Consider the following 17,126-nt stretch of genomic DNA (forward strand, 5'->3'; position numbering starts at 1 on the left):
TGTGATATTTCAGTTTTTCTTTTTTAATAAATCTGCAACAATGTCAACAATTCTGTGTTTTTCTGTCAGTATGGGGAGCTGTGTGTACATTCATGAGGAAGAAGAATAAACTTAAATGATTTTAGCAAATGGCTGCAATATAACAAAGAGTGAAAAATTTAAGGGGGTCTGAATACTTTCCGTACCCACTGTATATAATATAATTTATACCAGCAAGTAACCATTGTACTGTCCTGTAATGATTGAAGTGTACAACACAAATATAGTAAAAAGGAAAAAAATAACAATTGTATAAAGTAAAACATACCCTGCTGAAATGTCTGGCATAATGATGACTCGTGGAAAATTCTGGCATCATGCACAGATCCTGGCCATTTTGCCTCGACATTGGTAATGATTTGGGTTGCCTCACATATTACCTAGTTAGTATAAAAAGTAATGACTTTAATGATTTTAAGAAGGGAAAAAATTAAGTTGTTACCTGCACATTGATACTATGAATAGATTTCCTATTAACACAGACTCCCTCATTTATTGGTGGAGCTTTAATAGGAATGTGAGTGCCATCAGTGCACCCAATTACATTTGGAAACCCTGAAACAGAAAGTTATGGAAGTATAAAGTGTGTGCGCGCATAATGAATACATGTATAGATATAAATAATATGACTAAATATTAAATATATATATATATATATATATATATATATATATATATATATATATATATATATATATATATATATATATATATATATATATATATGTGCCAGACATACTGTACGAATGGATTTACACACAGTTGCCTTGCCCACATGCTCTGAATCGCCCACACGGTTTGTCACATTTGCGATATGCGGTTTTAAAAGACGTTATAAATAAACTAACGAATCGTTTGAAAAACGATAACGCTCTTTTAAATATTCATTAGTATATGCAAACACATCAATACGCGGTCTTATAACCCTCTCCCGACGAACAAATCCTCGTATAATTTGTGCTTCTACGTCCACAGGATCCTCATCAAAAGGGCACGCCAAAGTTACACTAAAACATAACCTGCTCCCGAGCAGGTTATCTTCAGAGAGTCAGTTGCTATGGTTACATACATACCCAGAAAGTTACCTCCGTTTTTGGAACCGAAAGTTGAGGTTATCCACGAACTTACCCTTAAACATACCCAGGTATGTCACATAACCTGCTTCCTGGAATACCCCCCAGGTAGATTGTTGCTTTCAAGAGGTGGCTTATCCTTGTGCATTCAATACCCCCCTCCCCCTTTGCTTTAGTTATTAATGATTCCATTTGCATTAACTTTAACAATGTGTGTCAATTTGTTAACAAGATGTGTGTAGCTATGTGTGCTACTGATAACTTATATGGGCATATATAATATGAGGTTTATTTATTGTGTAGTTTTGGTTTTTGCTGATTATAATAAAGTAAATTGTTTGTATGCTTTCTTTGTGAATGTTTTCTCTTGTTCATGCTAACATAAGATAAAAACTTTCCTTTTTTAGTAACTTCTAAATGAGGTCTCAGATTTTCTTTTGGTAATATAATAGTATCCTTCCTTTATGTGGTTCCCTGGATGATAATCCTGATGGAGCAAAGTCATGCATGACAATTGGCTAAATAGAAATATAGTATAGTCCCTGCTTGCCACATAAAGGAATGTTGGCATGTTGGCAGGGCTAGAAAGCCCTGTATGGGTTTTGCAAAATAAGTCATCTATTTTTATTTGTGTCTAAATTGCGATGGACTCGCATTAACAACTGACTAATAGGTGGTTCATTTTTTTTTTTCAGTTTTTTGTGAAAGTAAATAATTTCTGCCACTAGGCTTTTTTTTAAAAGCCTACACATATTTATTGTTTTTATTGTTTTCAATCATTACAACATTCATTTAAGGCAAAATGTAAAAAAATATATATATATTTTTTATTTAAATTTAAAAGTGTTAAGATTCTCCATAAAAGTAAAAATGTGAAATATATATTAGATCATAATGTGGGTCACAAATATTGGTTATAATAATAATAATAATAATAATAACAATAATAATAATAATAATAATAATAATAATAATAATAATAATAATAATAATAATAATAATAATAATAATAAATCAACCATCAGCATTATCACTATTAAGCTTTTTCCAGAAACTTTCCACCAGTATTAACCTAAATCAGTTTTTAGTATTAATATACAACATTTTACATATTAATTCTTTTCTCACAGATCCAAATATATTCCCTATCACAGGAAACATCATACCAATTTTCGCGCTCAGTACGATAGCCAGACACTGCACAGTCCTCACGGTTCCCGGCATTGTTGGGTTCATCCTTTTGCCAGAACCTGAAAGAAAAGAACCGGTTTCAATGTACTTTTGTTAATGAAAGAATGCACAAAATCGAGAGGGGATGAAAGTGTTGGGTAAGTGTTTATTAAACAAACAGACAGATAATCCAAATTAGCAGACATAAAGGTCAATGTTTAACAGGCAAAGGTTGGGCAATTAGTAAAGAACGTATGCAAAACACGATTGAGAAGCAAGTAAATGAAAGCAAAATAAAAAATGGAAAGAATGAACATGACCATGAAATAAGTGGTTTGGTAAATTGTGATTTGTACAAGTTACATTGCAAGACACAACTCAAACAAAGGGATACATATAGACACAATACTAAGTGCTCAAATGAAGAACATCTGCGATGTAACACACGAAGACAAGAACCAATGATATGCACAGAAGACACAAACCAAAACAAGGGCACATGAAAACAAACAGAGCAAAACATGCAAGATACGTCCTTCATCAGTCATCATCATCATCTGCGATCCCCTCTATCTGGTCCAGTAGCAGGGCTATGAAACAGTCGGCGCGTTCTTATAATCGACATCGCTCCCTTGTCAACATTAATATGACTGACTCTGTGATTAAGCATACCCCTACTGTCAATGGAACAAATAAACACTGCGCCCTCCTAAATTGTTGATCTATCTCAGACAAATGAATGAGCTAATAGTTGACAATAAATTTGATATGTTATTTCTCACAAAGACTTGGCAGGTACCAGATGATTTTATCCAGCTGAATCTGCTTACCCCTACTGGATATCGACATATGTCAGAACCACGTACAACTGGTAAAGGGGTGGTCTCGCTGTCATTTTTCGTGCGTCTTTATCTATCTCTAAACTGGTTTTTCACAATACCACGACATTTAAATACATGGTTATGAAGTTTGGTATCAAACATCCCGTTGTACTTATATTAATTTAAAGACCACCTAAACAACAAAGTGATTTTTTTTCAGAACTCAGTGAACTACTAACCCAAGCATGTGCTGTGTCATCCCAAGTTATTCTTCTTGGTGATTTCAACATTCATGTTGATACTGCTTGCTCCACTGCTACTCAGCTAAATGTTGTCTTTGACTGTTTTGACCTCATCCAGCATGTTAATTTTCCAACTCATACTCATGGTCACACGCTTGATCTTGTTTGTACATCTGGTCTGAATAATATCTCTGTTGACAGTTTAGCCACCCCTCTTTCTGACCATGGACTCATCTCCTTTGATTTTACATCCATCTGTCCAGTCAACCACATCAAAAATCTAACCATACGTTATCGTCATTTAAATACTGTTGACACTAGCTCCTTTTGTGATTCTGTTGCCTCCTCTGCTCTTCCTGATGTGCTAAATTTAAACTGCCCATCTATGATTTATGACAAGTATTGCTGTACTGTTGAAAAATTGTTGGATAAGTTTGCCCCAACTAAGATTAGGTCTGTTCCTATGTCCCATTCCTCCCCGTGGTTCAATGCAAAACTTCGAGTTTTGAAGGTAAAATGTAGACAACATGAACGTCTCTTCAGGAAAACTGGTTTAACTGGCCATTTTCTAATATACGCTGAATGCCTTCAGCAATACAAACTGGCTTTAAATACAGCCCGCTCTTCCCATATCTCCAGCATCATTAACAAAGCAAGCAATAGGCCCAAAATATTATTTAGCACAATTAATAAACTGACTCAAGCAAGGTCCCCTGTTGGTCTAGTGGTTAAGATGCAGCGCTCCCACCGCTGCGACCCGGGTTCGATTCCCGGTCAGGGAACCATCCCCAGCCACTCTTAGTGCCGGTCCCAAGCCCGGATAAATTGGGGAGGGTTGCGTTAGGAAGGGCATCCAGCGTAAAACATGTGCCAAATCAAACGTGCGGAGGATCCGCTGTGGCGACCCCTAACGGGAGAAGCCGAAAAGAAAGTTTTTAATAAACTGACTCAAGCACCAAAGCACAGCCTTAGTGACTCTGAATCCATGGTTATTTGCTGCTCTTTTTTGAACCATTTCCAGGGTAAGCTAGATACTCTGTATGCAACATTTGTGGAGGAACCAACTACCGATGAGCATATGAAATCTCAATCTAATAATTCTATGACAACGCTAGCCCTAACCAATTCCTCATTAATCACTGAGTTAATACAAAAGTCTAACTCCTCATCATGCACTCTTGATCCTGCACCTACTTTCCTGCTAAAAGACTGTACATCGGCGATTTCTGCCCCCATCTCCCACCTCATTAATATGTCATTTATCTCCTCTACTGTACCTGTGTCACTTAAGACTGCTGCTGTTACTCCCATACTCAAAAAGACTAATCTGGACCCGGCAGACTTATCCAACTACCGCCCTATTTCCAACCTGCCATTTGTATCGAAGATCATGGAAAAGGCTGTGGCCTCTCAGCTGCAGTCATTCCTAGCTGGTAAAAACCTCTTAGATATTTTTCAATCTGGCTTCCGCCAAAAGCATAGCACGGAGACTGCGCTAGTAAAGGTTGTTAATGATCTTTTACTCATTGGAGACTCAGGTAGTCTCACTATACTTCTGTTATTAGACCTCAGCTCTGCCTTTGATACTGTCTGTCATTAGATCTTATTTAGCGGAATTTGGCATATTAGGCTCTGCACTATCCTGGTTTTCCTCTTATCTCACGGGCAGGCAATATCACATCTCCGTACACAATTCCAAATCTCCTACTGTCTTACTTAAACAGGGTGTCCCACAGGGCTCTGTTCTTGGCCCACTACTATTTATTCTGTACATTCAGCCACTTGGCAACATCATTTGTAGACATGGTTTTAGTTATCATTGTTATGCTGATGATATTTAGTTATATACTGCTTGTCAACCAGATTCTGCTAATGTAAAATCCTCACTCTCCTTTTGTGTTAGCGAGTTAAAACAATGGCTACACTCAAATTTTCTTAGCCTGAATCTGGGTAAAACCGATATTCTGATAACTGCTCCCCCATCTCTAATAAAAAACAAATCTTTGGACTTTAGTCTTGATCTGGATGCTTCTACAATTTTCAGCTACTGTTAGAAATGTCTTTTTTTTTATCTGCAACGCATTGTCAAACTTCGACCAGAAATGATGCGTAAACATTAGTGCATGCTCTAAATACGTCCCGTCTCGACTACTGCAATTCACTCTTCTCTGGTCTATCAGCTCACTCAATCTCATGTTTACAGTACATACAAAACTCGACTGCCAGAATGTTACCCTCCAATAAAAAATCTGCCCACATTACCCCTATATTATTTGATCTTCACTAGCTGCCAGTCTCATCTCGCATAAAATATAAAATCATACTGCTCACTTATAAGGCACTAAATGCTCCCCCCCCCCATCTTTCCGATCTTCTCTTATCCTATGTTCCTTCACGATCACTCCGGTCTTCAAATTCTGAACTTCTATGTGTTCCTAGATACCGTCTATCCTCTGCGGGATCCTCTGCACCACTTTGACTGAATTTAAATCAAGGCTTAAGACCCACCTTTTCAACCTCCACTATCAGTCAATGCATATGTGTTAGGAGTCTTTCATTTTTCTGAAATGTGGTGTATGTTTCATGTACTATGTAGTGTTCTTTCTCTTGTCCTGTATGTTTTTGTGTCTGTGTTGTCTCTGCTATTAACTCATGCAGCTGCATGTGTTCCTTCGTCCTGGGCAAATGTCCGACGAATATGTTTATGTTTATGTATGTTCATTATATTACATCTGTCTTGAAATATTGAAATATTGTACCCTGTAAAGCGTCCTTGAGCTTGGGAAAGGCGCTATATAAATTAAACGTATTATTATTATTCATTCATTCATTTTCTTCCGCTTATCCGTAATTCGGGTCGTGGGGGCAGCAGTCTAAGCAGGCCCCCGCCTTCGACTGCTGCCCAATCCTCACAGCACCGTCCCTTACGGTCCCTCCTGCAGGTGGTGGTTACCTTTCTCAGAAGAACTGGGATTCTATGGATTTTACCTTTTGAGAATTACTTGGACTCTGTGGACTTCACCTTTTTGAGGGTTCATACAGATTATATGGACTTTCATGTTTCGGCTGGGATCAGTGCATTAGTGTATGTGTGTTCTGGGATCTTTCATTAAAACCTCGTGTTGTGTCGGCTTTCGGCTAAGTTTCTCCACCCTGACAGTGAGGTTGTTTTATTGGTCTTTCACTATTATTACAGGTTCTTAAATATAATTCCAGTTCAAACCACATAATTGAAAATTAACTAAAAATAAATCTTGTTAATCAGGTCAAGACACAGTTCAATGTGTTTCTCTGCTAGAGTGGACAATCAATGAGTACAGAGGGTCTTCTGCACTTAAACAAAGACAAATAATACCATTGAAAAGAAAATCCTTTTGGAAGGAAATTTATTTAAAAATCTGATTTTTTCTTTTTTTTAAGAGTTCTAATTTAAGTACTTGATGTCAGGAGTTGCCGTTGTCCAGTCTTTACATGGACTTGATACAGAGCACCTGAGTGGCCTGTGAGGATATATATATATATATAATTTATTTATTTATTTATTTATTTATTTATTTTTGATGACTGTCTTTGCTGAATGAGATTTTAAAAACTGGTTTGCCTGTTTTTCTGATCACAATTCCAGCCTAACATTTAAGATTTACAGTATCTGCATTTATCAATAAAGATCTGCAATTTTATCTTCCTGCATGAGTGTGCTTTACGTAACAAATGGAAGAAATGGGGTTGTCTCAGACCCTGCATCTTATGTATGGTGAAATACCCTTACCCTCTCACCCTGGTACACTTGGCACTAGAACTCTGCCAGGCAAGGAAATTTACTAAAGTAGATCTATTTAGTGCCTACAATTTGGTGCAAATTATGGTGGGGGAATGATTTTAGCAAATGGCTGCAATATAACAAAGAGTGAAAAATTTAAGGGGTCTGAATACTTTCTGTACCCACTGTATATATATATATATATATATATATATATATATATATATATATATATATATATATATATATATATATATATATATATATATATATATATATATATATATATATACTGTATATATATGTTCCCATAGAAGACAATGTCCTGGGGTGGAATAAACACAATAAAAAGGAGAAGAGGTCATTAAAAGGTTGATTTGTTTTAGTAATTAAATACAAAAAGTGAAAGTTGTATATTATATAAATTCATCACACAGAGACTAATATATTTCAAGTGTTTATTTCTTTTAATTTTGATGATTTTGGCTAACATTTAACAAAAACCCAACTCAAAAAAATTTGAATACTCCATAAGACCAATACAACAATTTTTTTTTTGTAAATTGTTGGCCTTCTGGAAAGTAAGTTAATTTACTGTATATGTACTCAATACTTGGTAGGGGCTCCTTTTGCGTTAATCACTGGCTCAACTTTGGCGTGGCACGGAGGTGAACAGCCTGTGGCACTGCTGAGGTGGCAGGGAATCCCAGGTTTCTTTGACAGTGGCCTTCAGCTAATTTGCATTTTTTGGTGTCTTGTTTCTCATTTTCCTCTTGACAATATCCCATAGATTCTCTATGGGGTTCAGGTCCGGTAAATTTGCTGGCCAGTAAAGCACACCAACACCATGGTCATTTGATGAACTTTTGGTGCCTGGTAGATGACTGTGCTGACCTAGGACTTAAACACAGTGGACCAACACCAGCAGATGACATGACTCCCATACCACCACTGACTGAGCAAACTTTACACTGGATCTCAAGCAACTTAGATTCTGTGCCTCTCCTTTTTTCTTCAAGATTCTGGGACCCTGATTTCCACATGAAATGCAAAATTTTCTTTCCTTTCATATGAAAGGTAACTTTGGTCCACTGAGCAACAGTCCAGTCCTTTTTTTTTTTGCCCAAGTAATACACCTCTGACATTGACTCTGGTTCAGGAGTGGCTTGACGAGGAATGCATCAGTTGAAGCACTGATTCTCCACAAATTTTTGAATGGGCTTCATTTCACCTTTTTCTACCACATTTTTTCCTTTCATTCAACTTTATATCTGTGTGTGTGTGTGTGTGTGTGTGTGTGTGTGTGTGTGTGTGTGTGTGTGTGTGTGTGTGTGTGTGTGTGTGTGTGTGTGTGTGTGTGTGTGTGATGAATCTATATAATATAATTTACACTTTTTTGTATTGTATTGAATTACTAAAATAAATAAACTTTTTAATGATATTCTAATTCATTTAGATGCACCTGTAATTTGTTTTTCAAAGGTATCTGTATTTGAAAACATGCTTAAAAGTGTGTGATTCATTTGAAAGGCAGCACTGAACAAACCCAGTGTTACCCACTGCTGATTACAGTACCGTCCACCCATTTCCAGACATCCTCAGTTTCCATGTCATTTGCACCAATCCAAACATCCTTCGTTCTTCTCCACATCCCAACAAGGTCCTGGTGAGGAGGAGCAAGTGATTATAAATCCTAGTAAACTTGCCATTTAAAGGGGTCTTCAGTGTTACAGCTTTGTACAATACAAAACATTGTTGTCCTGCATGAATTGAGTGTTGCAAGCACACCATTTTCTAAGTAGTCCCTTGATGAATCAAGAAACAATTATTCATTAATCAAGAAAATCTTTACCATGAGATGCTTGAGCACATTATTTAAATGCATTTGGACTGACTAATACAGGAGAATGCAGCTCATTCCAAATGATCATTATATTTTGAAAAAAAAAAAAAAAGCAAATCTCCCACTATTTTTCTATTTGGCTATATAGCCATTTAAAAAGTTTTTCAGCCGATCATTTTTGTAGCAGCTTTAAGTAGAGTTAATTAGCTTAGATTTATAATTATAGTTGGTTACAGATGTGGCCATTAAAAAGGCACATTTTCCTCCCGAATTCCAACACATTAAAATTCAGTGTGTTGTACTTAACAGAATATTCTCCAAATGGTGCATGGAACAACACACTGTATCTACAGGCCAGACCAAATAGCTTTGCAATTACACAAGTATTTATCTTTGACTGTTTGTTAAATATGCTTATAGATTATTACTGTACGTTACATTTAAAAAATAGAATTAACATAAGTATCAGTCTCTGATAAATTATTAACTGCATTTAATGTAATTGTTGGAAAACATCCACAATCAAATATAAATAAATTAGTATTAGCCAAATATTTGATAATATAAAGACATTAAGAAATTCTCTGTTTCTCTTTTACTGGCAAACCTTTACTGCTGTACCATTGAGAGCATCCTCACTAACTGCATCTGAAAACTGACCCAAAGAATCATTGGCACTCAGCTTCCCACTTTGGAGAACATTTACAGTAAACTCTGTCTGCAAAGGGTGAGGGGCTTTATCAAAGATCCCTCTCACCCCAACCAGGAACTATTCACACTTCTTCCATTGGGCAGATGCTACAGGTACCTCAGAGCCGCACAAACAGACTGAAGAATAGCTGTTTCCTGTAGCTGTTACTGCACTGAACTGCAATACTGCATTGTCACTTTCTGTGTATTTTACACTATTTATCCACTACACATTTTTTTGCACCATCCATAACTCACATTTGTACTACTGTACATTTCACTCATATTTATACTGTATTTACTGTATCATATACACATTCATACTTGTACATAAATATATGCCATTGAGTATATGTCTGTTTGCATAATCTTTGCAAGGTATATTGTATATTACTATATATGCAATGTATTACTACCTTCTGCACCTTCTGTACAATAATCACCCTCATCCATGTGTGTGTGTGTGTGTGTGTGTGTGTGTGTATGTATATATATATATATATATATATATATATATATATATATATATATATATATATATATATATATATATATATATATATATATATATATACACACCTCATACACTATTATCTATTATCTATTGTAAATAGGCAATTATGCACTTCTGACCAGATGCTAACTACATTTCATTGGCTCTGTACATGTACATTACACAATGACAATAAAGTTGAATCTATTTAAGTCTATTTCATTTTAAAGAAATGCTGTAAATTCACACTGTAAATTGAGTTTGTTAAATGGGACAGGATATTTGCACTTTTGCACTTTAGTGAACTTTAGTTATTGTAACACTATTTTATGTTCTTAGTAGAGTTCAGCAGACTAAAATATAAATAATCCTATAAATAATACACTAGAAATGCTACAGTAATGTTCAAACACCCTGATAGTAAACATGTAGAAACCATTAATAAGTGAATCATTAATGTTATTTATATTTGAGTATATACTTATATATACTTAAAAAAGTGGTTCTTACACTTGTATGCGCATCTGCTATTACGCACCCGCATATTATTGGCTTTAATGATATGATGTAACTGAGAAGGAAACACGACAGCCACCTACTGAGAATTTACTTCCCCATAATCACCCATAAATTGTCCACATGACCTGCATTGATAATAAAGTACTATTAACTTATGAAGCGCTGAATGATCTTCTGCCTCATTCCTTGTGCAAATGCTTGTTTACTTACTTACTTGTTCTTCTACGCCTAGTTTTATTAAACAATGCAGATTCATTACAATTAGTGTCCATGATTTAGATGCAGTGTCAGTGTATCTCTCTCTCTCTCTCTCTCTCTCTCTCTCTCTCTCTCTCTGTGGGTTTCTGTCTTTTACACTAGAGGTGTTATTTCTGTTGAGGTTTCTGCTGATGCCTGTGGTGTTGACACTTTTTGCTCTGTAGACTGTTCTTGCTTGAAATTTTGAACAGATCTTCTAAGATTAGATGATCTCATTTGAATAGCCTTCAGTTCATTACATAACTTTATTTGGCTACTAAAACTATTTAACTTACAAAGGGCCCTAATGCTTGTATTGAGGTTTGGCTTTAGAGCACTCACTTGTGTTTGAGAACTGACTCATGACTGTTTTGTTCTTGTGTTTCCCAGAGGAGACCCAGGGGTTACCCAGATTGTTGTTTTCAAGGTTATGTCCTTGTCTCAGCTCGGGGAGATTATTATTTTTACACTGACGCATCTATCTCCTACATTAGGGACAAAATTCTAAATTGAGTTTTCTCTAAAGTGGCGTTGTGACAATTTCTCTATTCAACTCCTTAACCATTTCTTAAGCTCTATATACTTACAGTCAAAATAACCTAAACATAATAAACACAAAACATGAACCCTTTATCATTTAACCATTAGCAAAGTGTTTGCTCCAGTCATATTGGAGAAAGCTAGTTTTACAGTTACATTTGTAAGTCAGAGAAACTCATTTACATTTGTGAACTTTGTCATCATATCTAAGATATGGTAATATTTAGCACAGTATATTAGATTGTTGAAATTTTTCAGGGTAGACGAGAAATAAACCAATTGTGATCTGCAACAGCTTCAGTGTTTTACAATCAACAAACTCCGCTTCAGTTAAAATAATATGTTCTCTCTTCATATTCTTCTCTCTTTTACCTGTTCCTCACTGCTGTTTATGATCACCAGGTCTGCTCCTCTTTCCTGGCAGTCCTTTCTGCTCTCACTCCAGCTCTTCGTCTCACTAGAGATGTAATAAATACTGGAGTTGAAGTATAGCCATTTTGGTGTGTCAATGTCTTTCTCTGTACAAACAGAAGGAGCACTTTAATCACAGCACTGTGTTACAACCACAAACTGAACTCCTATAACGTTTTATTCACCATGTCTTATAATAAACTTACATTTTGTAATAAATCATTGTTCAGAATATTTGTTATAATAATCACATACTCAGTTGAGAGAACTTTTGCTGGAGTTCATCTGTCTTCTTCTGCAGCTGGTCTCTTTCTTCAGCAACACTTTTGCAACTGGTCTGTATCTGGTCTTTTGTAGTCCGTTTGAACCACAGTATTGCGATGGCAGCCAGCAAGAGAACCACCAGCATCATCAGACACACCACAGCCAGTCTGTACCATCTGCACCCAGAGCTGTTTGGTTCTAAGGAAAGTGATTTATACTGTATATATTATCTAGAATATAGAATATCTACTTTAGAATACAATCATCATATTTAGAGTTAAATCAGGTAAAATAAATGGGTGAGCATACCTGAAGTCATTTCTTTGCTTGTAGGCTCTTTCATTTTTATTTCATCTTCATTCACATAGCTGTCTTCATGGGTGTTTGTGCTATCCTCTACATCAGCTGACCTTCTGTCGGAGTTTTTATAAAACAAATTACTCATCTCCTTATATAAACACTGGAACTACAGCAATGCTGGTAAAATAACTGCAATCTATTTAACTTGTAGCTCTTTACAGTCTCTCCTGCAGCCTCCAGCTCAGAAAAAACTGTCACAAACAGAAAATATGAGTACTTATCTCAACTTCCTTTTTTTAAGTCTCTAGACTCATTAACACATGCATACACAATAAGGACAAAAGTATTGGGACACCATATGTGGTTTTTCTCCAGACTGTTACCACAAAGCTGTAGACTCAATTGTACAGGACGTCTTTAGATAGCGCTATAATACAATTTGCAATTACTAGAACTTGCTCCTTGAAGATCTGGTTTACATGCTTTGGAGAGGAAGAGCTCCTGCTATAGAGCTTTGTTCTCATCCCTACTGAACACCTTTGGGATGAATGTGAATGCTGACTGCACCCCAGGTCTCCTCCCCTACATCAGTACCTGCCTTTCATAACACCCTTGTGGCTGATGAACACAAATATCCATAAACACACTCCAAAATCTAGTTTTTAGGAAGTATGCCCATATAAGGACTGCTAATGGTAGACTTGTCTAGGCTTGAACTGCACAGTGTGATTAGAGACATGGTGAATGTAAACTGGGATGTGCTTCAGGATGGACCAAGGCCAAACTGTCAAAACACACTTTTTATAAAAGATAAATTACCTACTATCGCTATCACATGCTTACAATTGTTCAGGATTCAAACTCCGTGGTCTAGGCTGAAAACATAAATTTTTTCAAGTCTTTCTTAGTAGGTTTTTCTGAGGTAAAGGAAAAAACCTGGAGGGATCATTTGCTATAGATTATTTTGGAGAACTGGGATGTTTAGATGTCACTCTCCTCAATCTCACACATTCACTCAAGTTTGTTGGTGGTAGTGTGTTGGGCCATCTTATATTGCAGAGCTCCTTCCTGTCTAGGTTACCTTCTGAGATTTGTTTTCATATGTGGAATATGTAGATTACTTCAAATAATTGTCCTAGAGGCCACGGATGAGATGTTGAGCTGCAACAGGGAGAAGTGTAAATCACCAACACTTTCTGTTTGAGATAAGATATACCTAAGATATACCTTTATTCATCCCACAGTGGCGACATTTCTCAACCCATCTTTTCCATGGAATGTGTGAGCAAGTAGAGGAGTGAATACACTAGGCTGTATTTAAAAGTAGGAAATGTTATATGTGCAAGCACCATTTAAAAAAAAATGCAATTTCATTTAAGAACAACCAAACACAAACTTACTTATTAGTAATTGCAGTACCGTCTACCCATTTCCAGACTCCCTCATTGTCTCTGTCACTCGCACCAGTCCAAGCACTTTCACCTCTTCTCCACACACCAACTAATTCCTTATGAGAAAGAACAACTGATTAAGCTTTCTAGTAAACTCAAACATTTTAGAATGAACCTCTAGTGACAGAGCTGGGTACAGAGGAAGAGTGCTAAATTAAAAATGTCCAGCTTGAACTGTGGGTTGCCAGCAGCACATTTTCTATCGAGTCCTTTTTAATGTAAAAAAAAAATTAATTTCAAATAAAAATTATGGGATGCTTGACCACATTGATAAAATGCATTAGTACTGACTGGCGCATGGAATACATTTATAAAATGCCATTCTGATATTTTTTTTTTTCATTTGAATATTTAACCATTCACCCCTCCTTGAACTGCCACCTTAACGTGGTGGAGGGGTTTGAGTAACCGAATGACCCTAGGAGCTATGTTGTCCGGGGCTATATGCCCCTGGTAGGGTCTCCCAAGGCAAACAGGTCCTAGGCGACGGGTCAGACTAAGAGCGGTTCAAAAAACCCCTTATGAGACAGAACAGATCAAGAACCGTGACGTCGCCCGGTATGGCGCAGCTGGGGCCTCACCCTGGAGCCAGGCCGGGGTTGGGGCTCGTATGCGAACGCCTGGTGGCCGGGCCTTCCCCCACGGGGTCCGACCGGGCTCAGCCCGAAGGAGCGACGTGGGGCCGCCTTCCCGTGGGCTCACCACCTGCAGGAGGGACCTTAAGGGGCCGGTGCGAAGAGGATCGGGCGGCAGTCGAAGGCAGGGGCCTCAACAACCTGATCCCTGGACACGGAAGCTAGCTCTAGGGACGTAGAATGTCACCTCGCTGGCGGGGAAGAAGCCTGAGATTGTGCGTGAGGTTGAAAGGTTCCGACTAGAGATAATCGGGATCACCTCTACGCACGGCTTGGGCTCTGGAACCACACTCCTCGAGAGAGGATGGACTCTTCACCACTCTGGAGTTGCCCATGGTGAAAGGCGGCGGGCTGGTGTGGGTTTGCTTATAGCCCCCCAGCTCAGCCGCCATGTGTTGGAGTTTACCCCGGTGAATGAGAGGGTCGTTTCCCTGCTCCTACGGGTCGGGGATAGGTCTCTCACTGTCGTGTGTGCCTACGGGCCAAACGGCAGTGTAGAGTACCCGGCCTTCTTGGGGTTTTCTGGAAGGGGTGCTGGAAAGTGCTCTGACTAAGGACTCCGTCGTTCTACTGGGAGACTTCAATGCCCACATGGGCAGCGACAGTGACACCTGGGGGGCGTGATTGGGAGGAACGGCTGCCCTGATCTGAACCCGAGCGGTGTTCAGTTATTGGACTTCTGTGCTAGTTACAGTTTGTCCATAACGAACACCATGTTCAAGCATAAGGGTGTCCATCAGTACACGTGGCACCAGGACACCCTAGGCCGTAGCTTGATGATCGACTTTGTGGTCGTTTCACCTGACCTGCGGCTGTATGTCTTGGACACTCGGGTAAAGAGAGGGGCGGAGCTGTCAACTGATCACCACCTGGTGGTGAGTTGGATCCGATGGCGGGGGAGGAAGCTGGACAGACTTGGCAGACCCAAGCGTACTGTGAGGGTCTGCTGGGAACGCGGAACCCAATGAAGCACGGTATAGCACGGTGTATAGCAATCTTCCCATTAGTGACTCAAAGCTGGAGAAGTTACGAATATAAACTAAAAAAGACCCACAGATCAAGAGACTGAAAGGGGTCATACAAAGAGAATGGCCAAAGGTAAAGAAAATATGTCCCCCCACAAAGAACTCTCATACCTGTATTGAATAATCTTCAAAGGTGAAAAGATTGATGTGATTGCAAGCCTTAGTACAAACATGTTGTCACATATACATGCAGGTCACCTGGGCATTGAGATGAGTAAGCAGAGAGCCTGTGAAATCATGTTCTGGCCCAGGATGGGGAAAGACATAGAGAACATTTGTTGCAAATTTCCAATTGGGCTGATGGGGTCATATGATGTCAATATTAAGTTCATAAAATGATCCCGGGTTTCTGCGTATTTTTGTATTTTTTTTCTGTGCATTATGTTTTTCCTGGGATTAGAAATGAAAGCAATTTTTTTTTTTGTCCAGATCCTAGGAAAGAAAACAAAATTATAAATAGTTGTTTTTTTTTCTTCGAAAAAGCTTAACAACTTTTCTGACCTGTTTTGGCCAACGTTTCTCAAAAAGTCTGTCTTGTAAATCTCCTTGTAAGTGTATCTGCAATTAAATCAATTTAGTTTCATTCATTCATTTCATTCATTCATTTTCACCCGCTTATCCGTAATTCGGGTCTAATGACTGCTGCCCAATCCTCACAGCACCGTCTCTTACGGTCCCTCCTGCAGGTGGTGAGCCCACGGGAAGGCGGCCCCACGTCACTCCGACATCACAGTCCTTGATATTTTTCTCGTAAGAGACCCCTGGAGCATAGAGGGTTAAGGGCCTGCAGGTAGTTGCTTTGAAAGAGGCAGATGTAAAAGGACAGAGTAGTAAGGAGACTGATGATCTGCTGTGGTGACACCTAGTCACCTAGTAATGGGTATCATGTAGGAGGTGTTTTGAATAAACCTAGTCCTAAGCATGTACTGTTATAACCTTAATTACCTTGTGTTGCCTGCCCTCTGTTTTTTCCAACCTGAGCCAGTAAGATCTCCACAGCTTGCTTTCATTTCTTTAATGAAACAAGGATGAGGAGCTGGATTCACTGTGAAGCTTTCCTTTTCCATCTCATTAGTTCAGTGAGTGTGTGTGGGGCAGAGGTGGGAAGTAGCGGAGTACAAATACTTTGTTACTGTACTTAAGTAGATTTTTCTGGTATCAGTTTTTTACTCCACTATTTATTTTTCAGGCAACTTTTTACTTTTACTCATTACATTACATACTGATTAGTGATGTAATTTTCCATGAATCTGCTCTATTAGCGATTAAAATATGACTTATCTAGTGAATGTTAGCTTGTTTACAATAGCTTGTAGCATAGTGCACTGACACGAACACACCAAAGCCGTTTCCTATGCAATGTTTTATTTGGGACGACTTGGTATAATGTTAACATTAACACACAATTAGCATACTGTTTATCTGTGCATTTACTAAATGAGCACTGTGCTACATCCGAACTGACCCCACTGTATTTTTATAATCAGTTTCTATGTCAGAGCCAAGACTTCTTTACTTTCACTTAAGTAAAAAGGTATAATCAGTACTTCAACTTTTACCCGAGTATTTAAAAACATGAGTATCTGTACTTCTACTTAAGTAATGGATGTGTG

General features: G+C 38.0%; 2 protein-coding genes across 6 annotated transcripts in view; one reads left to right on the top strand and one right to left on the bottom strand.

Moving 5' to 3' along the window:
* LOC310723318 (CD209 antigen-like protein 2) overlaps positions 1–12,624 on the bottom strand; it is a 35,490-nt gene extending 22,866 nt beyond the window's left edge. Inside the window, exons 1-5 of one of the 2 annotated variants that reach the window (XM_083536140.1) lie at positions 12,412–12,624; positions 12,094–12,300; positions 11,800–11,945; positions 8,662–8,768; positions 2,173–2,362 (exon numbers count right to left, since the gene is read on the bottom strand). In XM_083536140.1, coding sequence (XP_083392266.1) covers positions 2,218–2,362; positions 8,662–8,768; positions 11,800–11,945; positions 12,094–12,300; positions 12,412–12,547 — 741 coding nt within the window. In that variant the 5' untranslated portion in view covers positions 12,548–12,624 and the 3' untranslated portion in view covers positions 2,173–2,217. Of the gene's footprint in view, positions 1–2,172; positions 2,363–8,661; positions 8,769–11,799; positions 11,946–12,093; positions 12,301–12,411 lie in introns of those variants that run through there. The other variant, XM_083536141.1, reaches the window with a different exon arrangement.
* Positions 1–17,126, top strand: part of LOC310723321 (uncharacterized protein) — a 487,719-nt gene that overhangs the window by 269,414 nt on the left and 201,179 nt on the right. The gene's annotated exons all lie outside the window — the stretch shown is intronic.

This window comes from Silurus aristotelis (assembly GCF_946808225.1).
Source record: "Silurus aristotelis genome assembly, chromosome: 3".
Classification (NCBI taxonomy): Eukaryota; Metazoa; Chordata; class Actinopteri; order Siluriformes; family Siluridae; genus Silurus; species Silurus aristotelis.